The 17,630-nt window shown below is 39.3% G+C and overlaps 1 protein-coding gene across 2 annotated transcripts in view; it reads left to right on the top strand.

Moving 5' to 3' along the window:
* The window catches only part of PDE7B (phosphodiesterase 7B), a 178,882-nt gene that overhangs the window by 146,807 nt on the left and 14,445 nt on the right, over positions 1-17,630 (top strand). For both annotated transcript variants that reach the window (XM_054819761.1, XM_054819760.1), the window contains 5 exons: positions 7,764-7,915; positions 9,178-9,241; positions 10,862-10,957; positions 12,639-12,739; positions 14,258-14,389. In XM_054819761.1, the coding sequence (XP_054675736.1) occupies positions 7,764-7,915; positions 9,178-9,241; positions 10,862-10,957; positions 12,639-12,739; positions 14,258-14,389 (545 nt within the window). The remainder of the gene's footprint in view (positions 1-7,763; positions 7,916-9,177; positions 9,242-10,861; positions 10,958-12,638; positions 12,740-14,257; positions 14,390-17,630) is intronic.

The raw sequence follows: 17,630 nt of genomic DNA on the forward strand, positions 1-17,630 counted from the left end.
GTTTGTGAATAAAGTGATGCTTTGCAGGCATGTGATGTATTAGGTACTACAGAAATGAAAAGTGTTGTCGGGTTAGTAAGGGAGGATAGGAACTCATGAAAAGGTCTCCATCTCAAAGAACCCAAGTCTGTGGGTGTTTGAATCTGTGGTTTCTGCCTGTCTACAGAAGGGTCCATTTGCAAAATTTACATTCATTTTTGGTTTTGGTTTTTGAACAACTCCAGGGCTTTCAGGTAGGGCCCGTCTCCAGGGAAAATAAAACTTAACCACAGCCACCAACCCAAAACTGAACCATCAAGTAACCTGAATCCAAATGAGTGAGGTTAAAAGGAGTTTGGTTAACTGTCTTGTTTTGTTGCCTTTGGCTAGAAAAAGAAGTGGGAGTGAGAGATGCCTTTTTAGATGTTTCTGACCCAGGTTAAATTAGGACACTAAAAGTCTTGTGAGGAGGTTTCAAGGGCTGATTGGATTACTCGGATCCCAACCCAGCCCATGGAGATGAGCCCAAAGTTCCGGATGGTTATTAAATTAGAAAGGGAGAGATCTTATGAGCTCTGCATCATTTCTACATAATACCTCCCTTAGTTCCTCATGGATAAGCATGCCCAAAAGATACTCATCAACATCCTGAAGGCACATGGGCTTCTTAATCTGGTTAGCTTGTGTCTGGTTTGAATGGAAAGAACATTTCCAGAACTGGCCGATGGCCTTGCTTTCAGTTTCCTATTCAAGGAAGAGGAATTGGGATTCTCTTAATAATGTTTCAGCACAAAGCTTGTTCTGTTTTCTAGTAACACTTTATTATATTCAGAAATTCTTTCTGTCGTTGGAAGTCAGTCTGATTCCCCCCTTTCCCCTTTACCTCAAATATCAGCAAGATTTTTTTGGTTCAGGGCGTTGGTTTTTGTTGGGTTTCTTCTTTCTTTTTTTTGGGGGGGGGAGGGGGGGTGTTTTTAAGAGTTGTTGTCTGCAAAATTTAATAACAAGGTAGATTGAAAAGTATATTCTTCTTCTTCTTGCCATTCGTGCTCCTTGTTTAGCTTTTATGCTACATTCGTAGAAAATGACAGCCAGAATGTAAAACCGATTGATGCACGTGCCCTCAGATGCTAACAAAATGCAGTGGTTTGGGTTATGATTGCTTCAGGAGAACTCATGAGAGCAAACAGAGCAAACAAAAAACTAGATGTGCTTCACACACAAAGTCTTAGTGAACAGTGACCTGATTATACAGGTTTGTAACTTATTTTTTTATACAGATTTGGGATTCAGTTCAACTGAGGATGTCCCTTTAAAAGTTTCCAAACGATGCGTGACCCATTCTGCCACCCCACCTTCTTTTTCCTGATTAGAAAAGGGAAAGGGTGTACGAAGATAACACTGAGGACACTTTCCAAATGACCAGAGGAAAAGAAAGAACAAGGAGAAGGGATCATTAAGATGATAAATGAAAGTTGGGTTTGCTGTTATTACAGGTTATGTTGCTTTTTCTCAAGGGGAGTGAAGGGGGAGGGGATGTACCATTTCCTGCTGGAGGAACTATAATCAGCTATAGAACATTTGCAGTTTTAGGAAAAAAAGGTCCTGACTGTGCTACTGTACGAAGATTGAAGTGGCAAAGTGAAGGTTCATATTGAAATGATAACAACGCAACATGCCATTTCCTAAGAACTTGTAGGAGGCTTAATAAAAGATGCCAAGATGTATGTTTGCATAAAGATGATTGATGACCCCAATAAAAGCTGCAAATTGTGAAGAGAAACATATCTGAATTTATCTTAAATTTGGATTTAATCTATTCCTCTTCCTGTTATTAAGGCTAATATTCTGTTAACTAGTCTTTGAAAACCTTGTTTCTCCAGAACTTGGTGTAATCGGATAATTTGTATATAGAGTGGGATAATCTCTGTAATTCTTAAGTTCTGTAGTCTCTTTCAAACAGTATCAAAAGAAATATATTTTGGGATGGGGGGGGGGAAACTGCACGACTTGTGTTCTTCAAGATGCCAACAATTGTGCAGGAACTCTATGATTTGGAAACTGAGCTGTCACAAGCCACCATCACCTCAAGTGGTGTTGAAAGAAGAGCAAACCCCACAGTAAGGTGACCTAGAAAGTTGGCATCCAGAACCTGTCACATTTCATTAATGACATTAGCCAAAGAAGCACACAAGTGCCTATTCCGTAAACAGGGCTCTGCATTGATTTTTGTGCACTTGTGCAGGTGATTGAAGAATGGAATCTTGACTCAAAGTGGAAAATTTTAACGATCCTTTGTTTTACTTTTAATTTTCTGCTTCTCTCTGATGTCTTTAGAGTCCTCCTCTCTTTCTCACAGCCTCTTCCTAATTGAAAAAAATGTTTACCCATTTAAAGACAAATAATGTGGTTGTAACCCATATGAACAATGGCAGCTAACAGAAAGCATTTGACTTGGAAAATTGAATTTTATCAAAAGTCAAGGAACAGAGAAGTTTTTAGACATTAGAGAAGCAGATAAAAACAAAATGTTTGTAACACAAACTTTTTGGATTCCCATATAGTTTCTTCAAAACTGCAATGTTTCCTTTCCAAAGAGTTTTTGGACTGCAAGGTGCAAGGTAACAGGAAAGCCTAGACAGTGCGGAGAGATGATGTTACCCGTTCTTCTAGTTTAGCAGTCCTTCTCCAAAATTCAGATTTGAAGTATTAAGTTTGGAATTAATTTTTAAATTACCTGCGCTAGTTCAGCAATCCCTACTCATGCTGCTGTTGTTTTTTGGATAATGCGATAAATCCATCATGTAAGAAGATATTAAGAAGGCATAGCAATTTTTTTGCATCAGCAGTGCTATGCACTCTTCCTAATAAGAAAAATTTAGCAACCAAGTCATGCAATGAGTTTGCTGAACAAGATTTCAGTAAAGGCGATCTAAATGCCTGGCATGATTTGACACACAAAAAAATGGACAAACACCAATTATTCCTCATAAGTCAATTACATAGCTCTTGGGCTCTCAAATAAAAGCATTCTAATCGGCTGTCAAGCCAGGAACCAGTGCAGGAAATTACCTCCATAATGTATAGGACCAGAGACAAATTGTTTCCCAGAGTCCTCGCTGTTTGCAAACTGGACAGTAAATTGCTGGTCTGATCCCCTCACCTTATCTTCCAGATACTCCGGCACTTTTCTGCCAATCCTGCCTGACTCTTTGGGCGTACAGTTGTAGAGCAGTGACTGAGTACAGAATGTCTTTGCATCCTCAGAAGAGGGGAAAGGGTATTGTGAACCATATGAGTCAAAGGCAGGTGCTAGATGACCTGATTTCTATATGTTGGTTTTATTCTGCATCCTTTGGGAAGGAAGAGGAAAAACATTTTCTGTTTCTGAATCAGTTGGCTTTTGAAAATTAATAAACCTGTTGTTATCCACTCATGCTGCTGGATGACCTGTTTTTATTGTACACTGAGGTGCAATAAAATAAAAAAGGCAATTCTGTGAAGGAAAACTCACAGGCTTTATTTGAATGCATAACCAAGTTTGTTTACTTTGAAAGAACAATAACAGTGTAATGAACGCCTGGTGCAGAGTTAAGTACATCCTTGTCCAAATTTGATTTATGTGATCGTTTCTGGATGTTAACTCAACCATTGTTAACATAACCTCCGTCATTTTTATAGTCACGCTGCCTGCGGGCACATGCTAGCGCAGCAACGTGAAAGAAATCTGAAAGAAAACTGGTAGCAGTTCCTAGTGCAGGAAACCTCTTTCCCTGAAATAACAGAGGTTGGGGTGTAGTGAGCCGTAGATCATGTTAAGGCGAGCCGATCTGTGTAACTGGAGGAACTTTGTTAGGAGAAGAGAAGGCGACCATTGATTCCTGTAGCTTATTAACCTCTTGAGGGCCACGTGCAGTATCCAGACATCACCCGTGGTCTGATAGTGTGTATATGTGATGTGGGTATCAAGTGACCCAAGGAAAAAGGCAACCACTTTCTCTGCCTGCTGAAACGCGTCAGGAGATAGGCTGTGAGCTCAGGCCGCCTGTGTTTTTGAAGGCAGAAGTTAAGCTTTGTGAGGAATGCTTAGATGGACGCTTCTGTAAATGTGCATGTAATTCATACAATATGTGTATGTAATTCATACAATAACTTTGTGCAGTACACAAAGAAGGGATTCTCCAACCACTGTGCCAGGAGTAACTCCACAGGATATGAGAATGTGCGTCTTTTAAGAGATACAGATGAGGCTTTTTTAGGTAAATGAAACATTCAGAAGTTGCCACAACGATTAAAGATAAACACAGTTCTCAAGGGAAGTTTTATGGGTGTAAACAAAAGACATTCTTCTTCGTCTTTCACGTCCATTTCCAAATTGCACATAATTACTAAATCCTTCCCATGTGAGCCTTGCAGCTTGTGTTCTGTAACTAGATAATATAGCGTATGTTTTAGTACCCATAGTTCCACAACTGAAGTTCAGTGATATCTGCAATGATATTTTTGATTCATTTACTTGTAAGTCAATTTAACCTAATTAGAAATAGCTAACAATAACTCTTTATGTTTCAAAGTCATTATATGACTTATATGAGGTATCATCAAGGAAATTTTTTATTTACAATTTATATTGAAATTTGCAGTTGTCAGTGAAGAAGGGGTATGTTCAGCGTGTTACTATAAGTCATTCACATAAACCCTTAATTTCATCTTAAAACTGCATCCTGATTTTGTGCCAGCTGGTGGATCCCATATCCTAGGAACAGCTCTTTGCTGCTGGGAGATTCAGGTGCAGCTGCTGAGCTGAGGACAGAATTTCAGCATTCACTCTCAGCTGCTTCCTCTACTTTTTGCTCTTCTTTTTAAATGTCCTTTTCCTCTCAATTTCATACGGCCGTGCTTTTCTTTTTTGTTTGACACTGATCTTTGGAGGGGAAAGAGAAAGTGCTGATGAGATTATAATAGTTTGGGGTGTGTTGTGCGCAGAGCAGGGCATAGTCTTAGTCCAGTTTTATGCAAGACACCGTCATAATAAGGTACATTATTGCAGATGGCATAGTAATCTGTTAAGGGTCACAGCAATCATCTTACAAGTCCTGTGATTCATGGACAAATCAATTATTACTGAAATGACCTAAAGGACGTGATTTTAACATGATATCCAGAGTTTGCATGTGGATAGGCTGCAGTGCGGGATTTGGGCTGTTCTGTCAAGAGCCCGATTTTGAGAATACATGTCCTACCATTCTTTATCAGTATTATGAACTCCTTCCCTTATGAATGAAAACACAGGGCAGCAGATTATTGCGGGTAATCTTTTCTGCTCATCTGAAGCAGCAAGTCATGTTTCAGAAGCGCTGTCTGCCGATGATTAAATTCCACTTGAGATCCGTGACAGCTCTATGGAGCAATGTGACAAAGCGGTGGCAACAAGTTTGGCGGTTCAATGCAGAAAATATGTTTCACAACAATAAATTATTTATTTCAGCCTGGTGGTTTGGGGGTTTTGTAAGTATTATTTGTCCTACTGAAATAATCTGATAGTCTGAAGGGTAAAATAACCACTTCTTCATAATCCAACGTACGGCTGCTTGTTGGGACTGGGGCCAAACCTTCACCTTCAGATCATCCACAGCAACTCTACATGTGAGTTTTAAAGACAGTTTAGGGGAATATAGCTTGTAATTTCAATCGTCTGTCTTTAACTGGAAAAACAGATATGAACTTAGATAAAAAATAGTTGGAGCAACTACTCATTTTTAATGTACAAAAGGGAAGTTTTCTGTACTTTAAACTTGTTACCTGAAAGCAGTGACAGTTCGGGGGCAAAGCTGGAATTAGGAAAGTTGGGAATTCGAGAAGCAGCTGACAAAAGTTTGAAAAACTGAATTAATTTTAAGAGTGTTTTGTTATCCAGGAATTAAACTGAATGCCAGCCACTTCTTAGCAGCACTATATAAATGAAAAGAAATGCGAAAACAAGCCTGCCAGTTCCTCCACATGTTGCTGTCACTGGGTAACTGTTAACACCTACCTTAGTCACTCCTTCAACGGGCCATGAAATTGTTCCAGCTTTTAAAATGTGAGAGAGAATTAAGGCAGGTGCTGGCACATCATAAATGAAAATCTAACCTTAAGGCTGGTACAGTAGTGACATTGTTGCTGTTTGCGTTCTTGAAAACACATGGCTTGTCAAGTTGCAATAAAATTATTTTGTGCTTTTATACTGTTAAAACTTGGTGGGGCTTTTGGGCTGCCCACGAGAAGTGGGAGACTTACAGGTGTAAGAAAATATATTAATTATTGATACTCAGTATGTAAGTATGTGTTTTTTGTTGTTGTTACTGACATTGTGTTGCTCAGTAGCTGTTGGATTGCTTAAGGAAGAAACTTGCTACAGAGGGTGCTCGCACATCTGCTGATCAAATACTGAACCATCTATGATCCAAAAAAAACCTTAATGACTTATCTGAAAAACCTCTCAGGTTAATAATACTCATAAAAGCAGGATAAAAAGTCGTATTTTAATTTCACAGCAGAACAATGCTAAGCATTTTTGCATGAAAAGAAATAGCAGAATAGAGTCATCTTCAGTCCATAGATATTTTTCCTGAGTTCTTATTTAAGCCTGAAATCCAGTGAACTGCGATGCAGCTTCTTATCTCAAACAATCATTACTGTTCTCTAAAAGGAGTGCTTAATCTTCAGTTTCTCACAAGGTTCCTCTTATGGATAAAACTGTGTTGAATCATACACCTTCGAACAACTGTCCAGTTTCTGCCCTCCCTTCTTCCAAAACTTATACCAGGCTGCATAATGAAAACATCACCACTGTAAGTGAGGCTCTGTTAAATGCTCAGATGAAATTACCTCAGTCATTATCAGTTTTAGGAAGCCTTACTAACAATAAGGTAATTTAATTACTCTAATTACTGATTTAATCACTGTATAAAAATTGCCTTGGTTTTTGTGGCACGTTTAGCCCTATATGAAAATCTCCTAATACAGCATTAGGGAATTAGAATTATCCTGGTACTGAGTGAAAAGAACATACTATGTTGTGTAACCAGAAATGCACGTATTGCCTGAATATACTTGCTTTCCTAATTGTAGAACTAAAATATTTTCTTCATTTATAATTTGCCTTAAGATGTAGGAGGGACAGCAGACAATACACTAGGATTATTAACCTGTTCTTACTTCTTTCTCTCTTTCTCATTTTCCAAAAGCGGGTCATACAGTTGTGCTTTCCAACTGCATTTCGAGGCCACTTTTTTGGTTTTATGTCCAAGATCACGCTGTATGCTAGTGCTATGCTATTTTAATGTATTCCGGTGACACTCCGATGAGGTAGCAAGGTAATGCTGTTTTCAATTGTATCGGTGGGGACCAGAGGTGCAGAAGCCTAAGAGCAGCTTTCCCATACCTAGCTCTGCCTAGTCATTTAGGCTCCCTCTAGACATCCATGATTAGGTGATCTGTCACCTCTCCGCTGATTTAGCCTCGATCACATGAAAGTCTGTGGCAGGCCATGTGCTGAACTCAGATCTTCCAAGTCCTACGTTAGTACTCTTTTTGCTGGAAGGTATTTCCTTTCTGAAATAAACACATTACGCTCAGGTATAGGGATTTGAATACTGCTCCTCCGTTTGGATTGGCAAGAAGCGTGAACTTTATGGTTTTTGTATCACTATTTGAAAGTTTTTGCTGTCTCTCATTAAATAATTGAGAATGTCATCCTTCATCTTGGGTTTCATGGTTTCTGTACTTACTGCTTTTCGTAGATACTACGCTCTCAGGGGAAATCGGCACCAAGAAAAAAGTGAAAAGACTGTTAAGTTTCCAGAGATATTTCCATGCATCCCGGTTACTGCGTGGAATTGTACCACAAGCCTCTCTGTACCTACTGGATGAGGACTACCTTGGGCAAGCAAGGGTAAGACGGGTCTCCAGATCTCCATTTCTTTTAATAATATTCCAGAGAGTGTCAGTTTTGTTTCAGTGTTCAGATAAACAGCTATATGGCTGATCTGTCTTAAATGACCCACATTACTTGCCTGCCTCACAGCAAACAGACTGCCTATTCCTCCTTTATGGTTACAGCTTTAAAGGCTTAGTCTCAAAGCAACAAGAAGTCGTCTAAATTTATTCAGCATTTTCAGATTCTGTCAACTGAAATTATAATCTGGATTTATCAAAGGATGAGAGATCCCTGGCTGAGTTACTGATTTAAGTAAGTGCAGCCTTGACACAGGATTTAGTTCATCCGCTTGAAAAAAGACAGCTGTCTCTCAGCTGGTATGGAGCAGCTATTAGGCAACCCACAATAGCTCTCCGTAATGGCAAAGGCTAGAAAACAGGGAACATTCACTGCAAAGAACTTCAAAATAATCAACATGTAATTCTCTTATTTTGCAGCTCTTATGCTTGCTTTGAATGATATTTTCTAACAAAACTTGCACAACTGATGGCACTGAGATTATGTGCCTAGGCAATTTTTATTCTCTGCAAGAGAAGGTTACGTGCCAGGTGTTAGAAAGTAATTAAGAATCCAGAACTGGTTTGAATATAGACTAAGCGATGGGAGTGAACGCACATTTGATTCGTGCATATGCCATGGTAGGTCATACAGTTAGCCCCGACTCGGTCTCTTGACTGAACTGACGTAGCTGTAAAGACCCTGTATGTGGTGGTAATGATGGGTTCTTCTGCGTAGCCGAGTGGGCTTCACAGAAGCACTGTATCTCAGTTTATAAATCTATTCCTGTGAATTGGTTTGTTTAGCAAAATGTAATTCATATTCACCATGAGAGCTAGGATTGTGTTTTACTGTAATAAAAACCTAGGAGAATTTGTGTTGAATTGATTCGGGGACATGAAAGAACAATAAAGAAGTTGTGCAGTAAAAGGGAATCTTTTCATAATGTTTTGGTCTATATTATTCCATGTTTTGTTAGAAGATATTTTTAGTGTCAAGTTCAAAACCTCCTCCATTAAAAATGCAAGTGATATTTTATGCAGTATAGCTAAATTTGGTTCCTGATGTCTGATATTTCAAATACATCTCTATAGGTTTCCCGAACAAAACTTTAAAGCTGCAGCAACCAATTCTGTGATTGATTAATGTGGAATAATAATTTAAATCTGCTTGACACTTTGACATACCAGTCATTTGCCTTTTTATATTTGTTTTTCTAGCATATGCTATCCAAAGTGGGAATGTGGGATTTTGACATTTTCTTGTTTGACCGCTTGACAAATGGTAAGTAATTTTTTAAAAGTTTTTATTTTAATGTCTCTCATGTATGACTATTCTAAAAATCCCTAATTAAATAATTACTAAACGTTTCCAGTTTAGATTACCGAAGAGAAATTGGACACAGTTAACTTCTCTCAAAATCGTATCCTAGAACATTTTCAGGCTTTTCCCAGAATATTCACAACTGTAGGGTAATGTTTAAAGTGTGTTTTTGTATTAACCTAATCTCCTACATTTGTTATGGCCCCCTTTTCAAGGAAGTGTTTCAGTTTCCTTTACCTGGGAAATTCAAAGGTACTTTAAATATACCTATTAGATACATTGGTTGATAAGTCCAAACCTCCATAATCAGTCGATTTCTATCAACATGAAGTACCTTTAACTGAAAATATCCTCCTTCTGTTCAGCAGCAAAATTAGGAAATTCATTAAGACAGTAAAAATCTGTGAAATGTTTTGTCTAAATATATGCCTGTAACACCACTCCCCCCCAACGTCTCTGCAATACCTCTTGATCAGGTAACTGCTGAAGAGGGTCACGATCGCACCTTTCTCCTTTCAGTATTGTTCGTAGAAATGAGATCCCTCATTCCTCACCCCCAATCTAATTAGGCTTGGCTGGGGTAGACGGTGTAGAAAAAAGTTGGTGTAGAGGGTACTTTAGCTGAGTGACTGGCAGCGAAGAGTGGAAAGGACTGCAAACGGCAAGGGAAGCAAAAGCATAATTCTTCTAAATTACCTTTCTGCGCCTCTGCTCAGTAGTCAAGGCCAAATAAGTTCCCATGTCCTCTTCGTACATCTATTTATTTTCTTTCCTGAGTTGCATTAAATAAGAAGATTCCCTTCAAACATTGTTTATATGTTGTATGGGTAGGTTGGTCTTGGGGGGGGCGGCTTTCTAACTTTTCTGGAAACATTGCTGCTGAATTATGCAAGGCAAACTTTTTAAAATACTGTGTATATGTATAGTTGATCGTATAATACTAGTTAGGCTCAATTTTGCCAGTTTTCCCAGTATTGGATTCATAGTATGGCCAGCGTAACGTTACAGTGGGACTTGAGACCATAAGTGCTGCAATTCATTTTTTCCTGTCTGCATCATCGTTATCAGGTGCAACTGTAGCTGAGCTAGGTACATGGGTTAATTACCTGTTTGTACAGCCAAATAAAAAAAAATAATGAAAAACTGCTGAATTCTCAGTAATTAATAAATTAGTACAGTATGGCAAACTGAAGTGGCAGAAAAGCCATTCTCCCTTCTGTTGTTTCTGGAGGCAGACCTGGATTATGAAGATGACGTGGTGCCCAAACAAGCCTGTCAAAAGATTTCCAGTTAAAACCATGTCAATTTGCCTTCTCCGTCATGTTGAAACAGCAAACGTGACTTTATGGCATCTAGTCACAAGAATGGCACTCCACTGGTACAGCCGTACCATCAAACCTTGATTATATGTAGGAGTAATTTATATAAACTACTTTTGAGTATATGAGTGTCATCTAGGCTCATATGTTAGGAGCTAAGGGGATAGGAGCTAATAGTTAGGAAATTACCAAGACTTTTAGTCTTGCTTGGTTTGTAACTACATGTTAAGGGAATCTAAGAGTTGTTCCTTTCTGCTTTTAGGTAACAGTCTTGTAACACTGCTTTGTCATCTCTTCAACGTGCATGGACTTATTCACCATTTCCAGCTAGATATGGTTACATTACACAGGTTTTTAGGTAAGTGCTCACCTCAAAGCCGTCTTTAAGTCCAGTTTACAAGCTTAAGAAGGGCATCAAAGGCGGCACTGGCTTGCTCTGCCTGTCTATGTAAAATCATGATGTTGTTGCAAATATTTCGGTAAAACCTTTGTGTGATATATATTAGCATACAATTTACAGGCACTCAGGTACTTGGTTCAGTCCCTATTAAGTCAATGGAGGGACTTCAAAAGGCTCTCCGTTGGGCTGAAGCGTCCTAGTACCACAATTGCACTGGTGATTTAAAAAAAGTATGTCATGCAGGGATGTGGCCGGCCAAGTAGGCCCACACAGACAGACAGACAGACATTGCAGTGTGTACCCGTGCACAGTACAATTGTGGTGCAGTGTCATTATTTTAGTGACTAATAGACCACTGAGACCCAGGGCAGTTAAAAGCTTATGTTCAAAATTTAACAAATTATATCAAGCTGTCTGGACTGAATAGTGTTGATGAAAGCCCCTGCTGCTGTTACTGCCAACAGAAATATTAGCCCCATGCTGTCAGCGAACCAAAAGAAGAAATTGGCCAAAATCAATTACTTTTTGCATCATGTTTTGAATGCGGCTGAATGCCGGCTGTCAGACGGAGTTTCAAAGGCACGGTCTCTTGTTTAAGACTGCGTAATTGTCACTTCTGGAAAGCATTCCTCCGGTGGAGACAGACGAAATCTCCCTGCTGCTTCTGACTCCTGTGGGCGGCCGCGAAGTGGACGCTCGGATAATTAGAGCTAGCGGTATTCAGGGTTTAAAGGATTACCCGCTGTAGCTTCAAATGCTCGTGGGAGCTGGAAACAAACCGAAGGCTAGGGCTTTCTTTGGTGTTCCCCATGCTGGAGACGAGCGCCATGGGAAATTTGCCCGTTAGCTCTCTGTTTGATGGATTTGATAGTGTCTAGGAGGGCGCGTTGGGCAAGATCACGTGCAGCTTCCACTGCTCACGTGGTGTCCCCCTGAGACCACCCAATGGCGCAGGCACTGCTGCAAGGAAGAGGTGAGTGTGAAGCACACACCTCCGTGATCTTCTGTGTGAGTGAAAGCTGAGACTTAAAAGGCTGTCGCTTGGTCTTCCACCTGGACCAGTTCCAGCACTGCACACTAAAACAAGAGGGACTAGTATTTTAAAATGTGACTAAAATTATCACAGAAGATAAGATTTTGCTCCAAATACCCCAGTGCTTTATCTTTTGATTCTCTGTCTAGAGGATGTAGGAATGCCTTTGACCATCGCTAGTCACTCGAATAACAAATGATGCCAGGATACTCGGGGCCTCACCCCCTGCCGCTGTAAAATAGGTGCTGCTGCCGTAATGGCATTACTCCTCTATGACAGCAGCATAAATAATTACACTCCGTTGTGGATAAATTTGCCTCTCTTCCTTATTTATTTTACTCCTGAATGAGAGCCTTCACTAAGGCAAGAAAGAGCTGATTTATGAACTAGACCCAGTATATCCTCTTGGGCCTCACAAATCCTTTCATGCATTTTTTCTCTAAAGGTATCCCAATGAGAGCACCAGTCTAAGTAAGCTACAGATATTTGAAGAAACTCCTTAGGCAGCTGGCTGTAAAACCTCAAATTGTATTTTAAATCCAGTTCCCACTTGTAGCCGTGGCATTCAGAGACAAAAGGATCTTTATTTTCTGTTTTGGTTCCCAGTTATGGTTCAAGAAGATTACCATAGCCAAAACCCGTACCACAATGCGGTCCATGCTGCTGATGTCACACAAGCTATGCACTGCTATCTGAGGGAGCCCAAGGTAATGACAACCTTTTGCACTGATGTTGCTTTCAGATAATTCTCAATTTTTTTCCCCAGGACTAGAAAACAACACCAAAAAACATTTTTAGATAGCAGAAAATGATTGTGTACTTGAAGTCAGCAACAAGGCAGCAGCAGAGTCAGCTACAGATTACCGACACTTTAAACAAGCTACTAGAGTCGCTTGTCATCACGCAGGTGACGTATCAAAGTGCTGTCATATGCGTTCCACCAAGTTTTCCCGTGACCGTGCGTACCAGCCACCTGCGAGTGGCCGCAGCCCTCCCAGCAGAGCCAGCAGCAGGCAGCGCGTGCCCGCGCCTCAGTCCCTTCAGGGCATAAGCCCTTCGCGTCGGTGTTTCAAAATACCAGATTTGGCAGAGCAACACCAGTAAAAGGGGAAACCGTTCCCTTTGACTGGGTCTGCTGCAAGGGTGTCCTCCGCACGACTGAACAGCAGCTTTTGGCTGCTGCAGCAAGCCCTCACGACGTGCGGGTGTGACGTTGCTTTATGTGTTACTGGAAGGCACTGTAATACTGTAATGCTGAGCCACACTGTAAGAATATAACTAATCTTTCCTGGCTTGACTTAAATGGAGGGAAGTTCTGCTAGAATTAGCAAATTGTTAGACCGGAATACAGTAATGGTAAGCGAGGACAGGAGCAGGACCCAGCTTTCCTGTATTTCCATCTCTTGTAAGATCTGCAAGTCCCTGCTGTGAAAAAGTGCAGAGGACAGCCAATATCCAGAATCTGTACCATACTGCTCTTAATTTCTCATCACAGGGTGCTTCTTTCAGCTCATAGACCTGTACTCTGTACAGACTCATCGGGCCGGTAATAACTACCTCACGCTCTGAAACAGAAAATGCTAAGACTTGATTTTTTTTTCCCAGTGATAACAAAATTTGCTTCTGAATGATAAGCTGTATAGTAGAAAAAAAATCTGGGCAGGTTTTCAAATTTGGATGTCTGAAGTTAGAAAGGTAAATTATGTTCTCTAATAAAATACTTATATTTGAACTGAGATATCTAACAGCCAAGTTTGTAATTTCAAAAGTTTATAAACTCTGCATTTTACAGCACAGTGCTGTGCTAGAAAAACGAAGCCTAATGTATTGTTTGTATTACTAAATACTGTGTGAGGCAGAGCCCTTATCATGTATGCTGTTGGCATTTATGCCAACCTGCTAGTATAGTTATTTAATTTTTAAAACTGAATCTTTTAGTCTAAGCTCAAGCACTTCTATACAACAATCCTTATATTGCCATAAATGATAAAGAGGTAAGTACAAACTGTAATAAAACATGACTATATAGTCTGATATCTTTATAGATGTTTGTTCAACAGTCACCTTAAAAACATTCTTCACAAAATTTTTTTATATTTGACATTTGTGTATTGTCCTGCAAAACTGAGCAATGCCGTGATGTTAGCTGATTCCTTTATTTGCCAAAAAAAAAAAAAAAGAGTTTACTGTTCACGTTCTCGTTGTGATTAATGCGTGTGATTCAGCTTGCCAACTTCCTCACCCCGTCGGACGTCATGCTCGGACTGCTAGCTGCTGCGGCTCATGACGTGGATCATCCAGGGGTCAACCAGCCCTTTCTAATCAAAACTAAACACCACCTTGCCAGCCTGTACCAGGTAAAAACTGCTCATCAAGTTGGTAATATGTAAACTGGTGTCAAGGAGGGTCTAAGCAACTTGCGGTGAACTTTCATGCCGAAATCTGGCAGTGCGGGGATGTTGGTCAAATCAACCTGCACTTTAGAGTCTGGACAATTTCAGCTAAGCTCCTCACTGGGTGTCTCTTCTTCAGCAAAGCTGGTGATACACATGAGAAAGAAGGTAGAAATGTCAGATTTTGTTGAGGACACTTAAGCCAAATCAGTTGCCTGGGTTATTTCTGCTGTAGATCATGTAGGGTAAGGAACTGTGGGTAGGAGAATTCAAATCACGGAGAGACAATTTGTACTTCATCTTCCTTCAGTGAGCAAGCAAACAAGCATGTTCTAAATCGGCATTGTATTAAAAGAAAGTTTTGCTTCTTATGAGTCTAGTAAAATTAAACACTTAATGAATACTGCAATTTAAAAAAAAATTATAGAGGAGACCAAGGGAAAAGTTGTAGATATTTACCCAAACATGCCTAGAGATAGAGAGAAAGAAGTTAAAACAGCCACTGTAGGTCACACCACAGGCTGTCTAGACCAGTATCCTGTTTCTAAGAGCAACCAGCAAAAGATTTCAGAGAGAAACATAAGCCTGGGATAAGTACAGAGCTGTCCTTCACCTGGAATACATCCTCCCGGCTCTGGCAAGCAGTAGTAGAAGACTTCCTGAAACAAAAACACAGACCCTCTTATTCAATAACTGTCAATGAACTTACCCTGCCCTGATTTTTGTGGTCCTTTTTGAATATATTTGTAGTTTTGGCCCATGGCAATCACTGTAGCTCTGGATTTTATCTACCACTGTCCTGTGCGTATAATCTTTGCATGCACGTATACATGATTATGTATGCACATGATTTTGGTTGCACTAACCGTAATGCATAGCTAATAAACGGAGATGGTATTGTTTTGTAGCCTTCGGAAGAGTCAACTTCAGCCTTTGTAATAAGGTACCAGAAACAGAATATGCCAAGTTAAAAATTAATCAAACTGAAAAAGGCTCACTGATAGCTATGTTCCTTCCTACATATACTTAGCAAATGGAGCCTTTTCATACCCGTACGTGTGTGGTGTGTTTTGCTCCAGACTTTGCTAAATGTCAGGCCAGCTGAGTGGGGAGGGAGGAAAGCCAGGGGACTAAGCCAGGGGACTTTGGGAAGGTTATGTTAAGGATCCTTTGAAGAGTGGGTAGAGCCATTCCACAAAAACCCTGACCCTATGAAAAGGTATAAACATCTCCTTCTCAAATTAATAGTGGGAAACAGTAATATATAATTAGGTTGAAAATTCAGGCTAATCTGAAAGAAATGTAGCTAAAATAAGATATTACTATCCTGGAGAGATGGTGTCTGCTCAGCTAACTGGGCTTGAATGTAATTTCAAATGTTGGTTAGAAAAGGCAGTGACAATACAGCAAACGCAGTCTTTCAGCAGCAAATGTGATTTTTAAGTATCCTGTTTAGGGATGTTCACTGGCAAGTTTCACTTATATTATTTTACCTGAAATTGATCCCAGATTGTTTCCGAAGATTTTAGTAGTATACAGTACATGAATGCCAATAAAAATAACAATGCTGGAAAAAAAGTTTTGCTGAAAACATTTTTAGTCAAAAATTTAGATTCAGTGAATAGTCTTTGAAACAATAAATTATATTCTTCTCAAGATTAGTAGTTTAACATGTGCTTGAAGCAAACAAAAAAAGTTCTAGGGTTTTCTGTTTTTAAATAGTAGAGCCACAGAACCGCTGGGACTAATCAGAAAAATAATCAAACAAAAGTAAGTTTTTAACATAGTTGGCAGTCATCTGTCACTGAGACAGTAGTAACTGAGACTTAGAGTTATCTGTCTATGACATCTCTTTGCTCTTGATTGTAAATTTAAATTAGAACTTTATATTTGAATCATCTGGGAAAAAAGGTTTTGCAAAATGAGGTCGGTCAGTATTTGCCTAAGATGCAAAGTGTTTGACAGCTTCTGAAGGGCATATATAAGCAGAATCATGTTTCAGGAAGATAGGTGTCATCACCAAGGAGCTCAGAACTTTCAATATTAATTTTCAAATGAAATCCATATTTTATGATGCAAGACTTTTTTTTTGTAATCTATAGGGTAATTTCTACAAGAGTCTATTGCATGTGAGGCACTGTCATTTTCCACAAAAATAAAAGGGCCTCATCCATGTCTCTAGCATTACAAAGACACCTGAGAGTATAAAAGGTGACAGTAGGGACCTGGAGGTCACTTAGCCTCCTGTGAGGAGCACAACAGCATTCCTTGTTTTGTGACGCAGATCCACTTCTAACTTTCATCGGCCATTAAAATGAAAAATAAAAGTTTTATTCTTGCTTGATAATGATTGTCTTCTTAGGTCTCTGTAGCCTTAAGAGTCATAAATAACTCAAATTCTGGGTGATACATTTGGCTTATCCAACATTATTTCTGCTTCTTTTGACTGAAAACAGTATAGAATTCAAGGTTGCTGCCTTGTATTTACCCAAAAACTCCACATCAAAGCTAACACCAGAAAAAGTCATACTGCTTTTTTTTAAAAAAAAACCCTGTATTTTACTGAAAAATATTTATTAATTTCCTAAGAAAACAAATAGCATTAATGTAAATAAAATGTTGTTTTATAACTTCAGGAATAGAGAGTTGAGATCTATCTTTGGCTTTTAATGAAGGGTAATAGATTAGAAGTCTGCAGTGATTACACACAACATCTGTAGGACAAAACAGAAATCTATGAAAGAACGCTTTACAACTGTAATACAGATACATACAAACTAGAAATAGGAAAACATGTTTTGCAGTCTTCCTTAAAAGCACCATTTCTAATTAAAATATGATTTTCAGGTATTTAACATTGTGTAATTGCTTAGTGACTAAGAATGGATGACCAGGTTTAAGGAAATTTAGATTGCCTTCCATTCTGAATTAAAATTGAAGTTTTCTCTGCACACACCTAATAGCAAGTCTTCCTCTCTTCGAGTTATTATTCTTTTCCAAATACATATGTCAAGTACGGTGGTTTGAATGGCTCAGGGAAAGTCACAGACTGGAGATTTTGTGATAGTCTAAGTGAAAACCCATTTTTTTTCTCCACAGTCCTCAAGTCGGTGTTACAGCAATCCACTAGTTTTAGGCAATACACGCGATAGAGGCTTCCTAGCATACAGCCTTTAAAACAAACCTGTGCTACTAAGTTCTTTAA

This window comes from Grus americana, chromosome 3 (genome assembly GCF_028858705.1).
Source record: "Grus americana isolate bGruAme1 chromosome 3, bGruAme1.mat, whole genome shotgun sequence".
Classification (NCBI taxonomy): Eukaryota; Metazoa; Chordata; class Aves; order Gruiformes; family Gruidae; genus Grus; species Grus americana.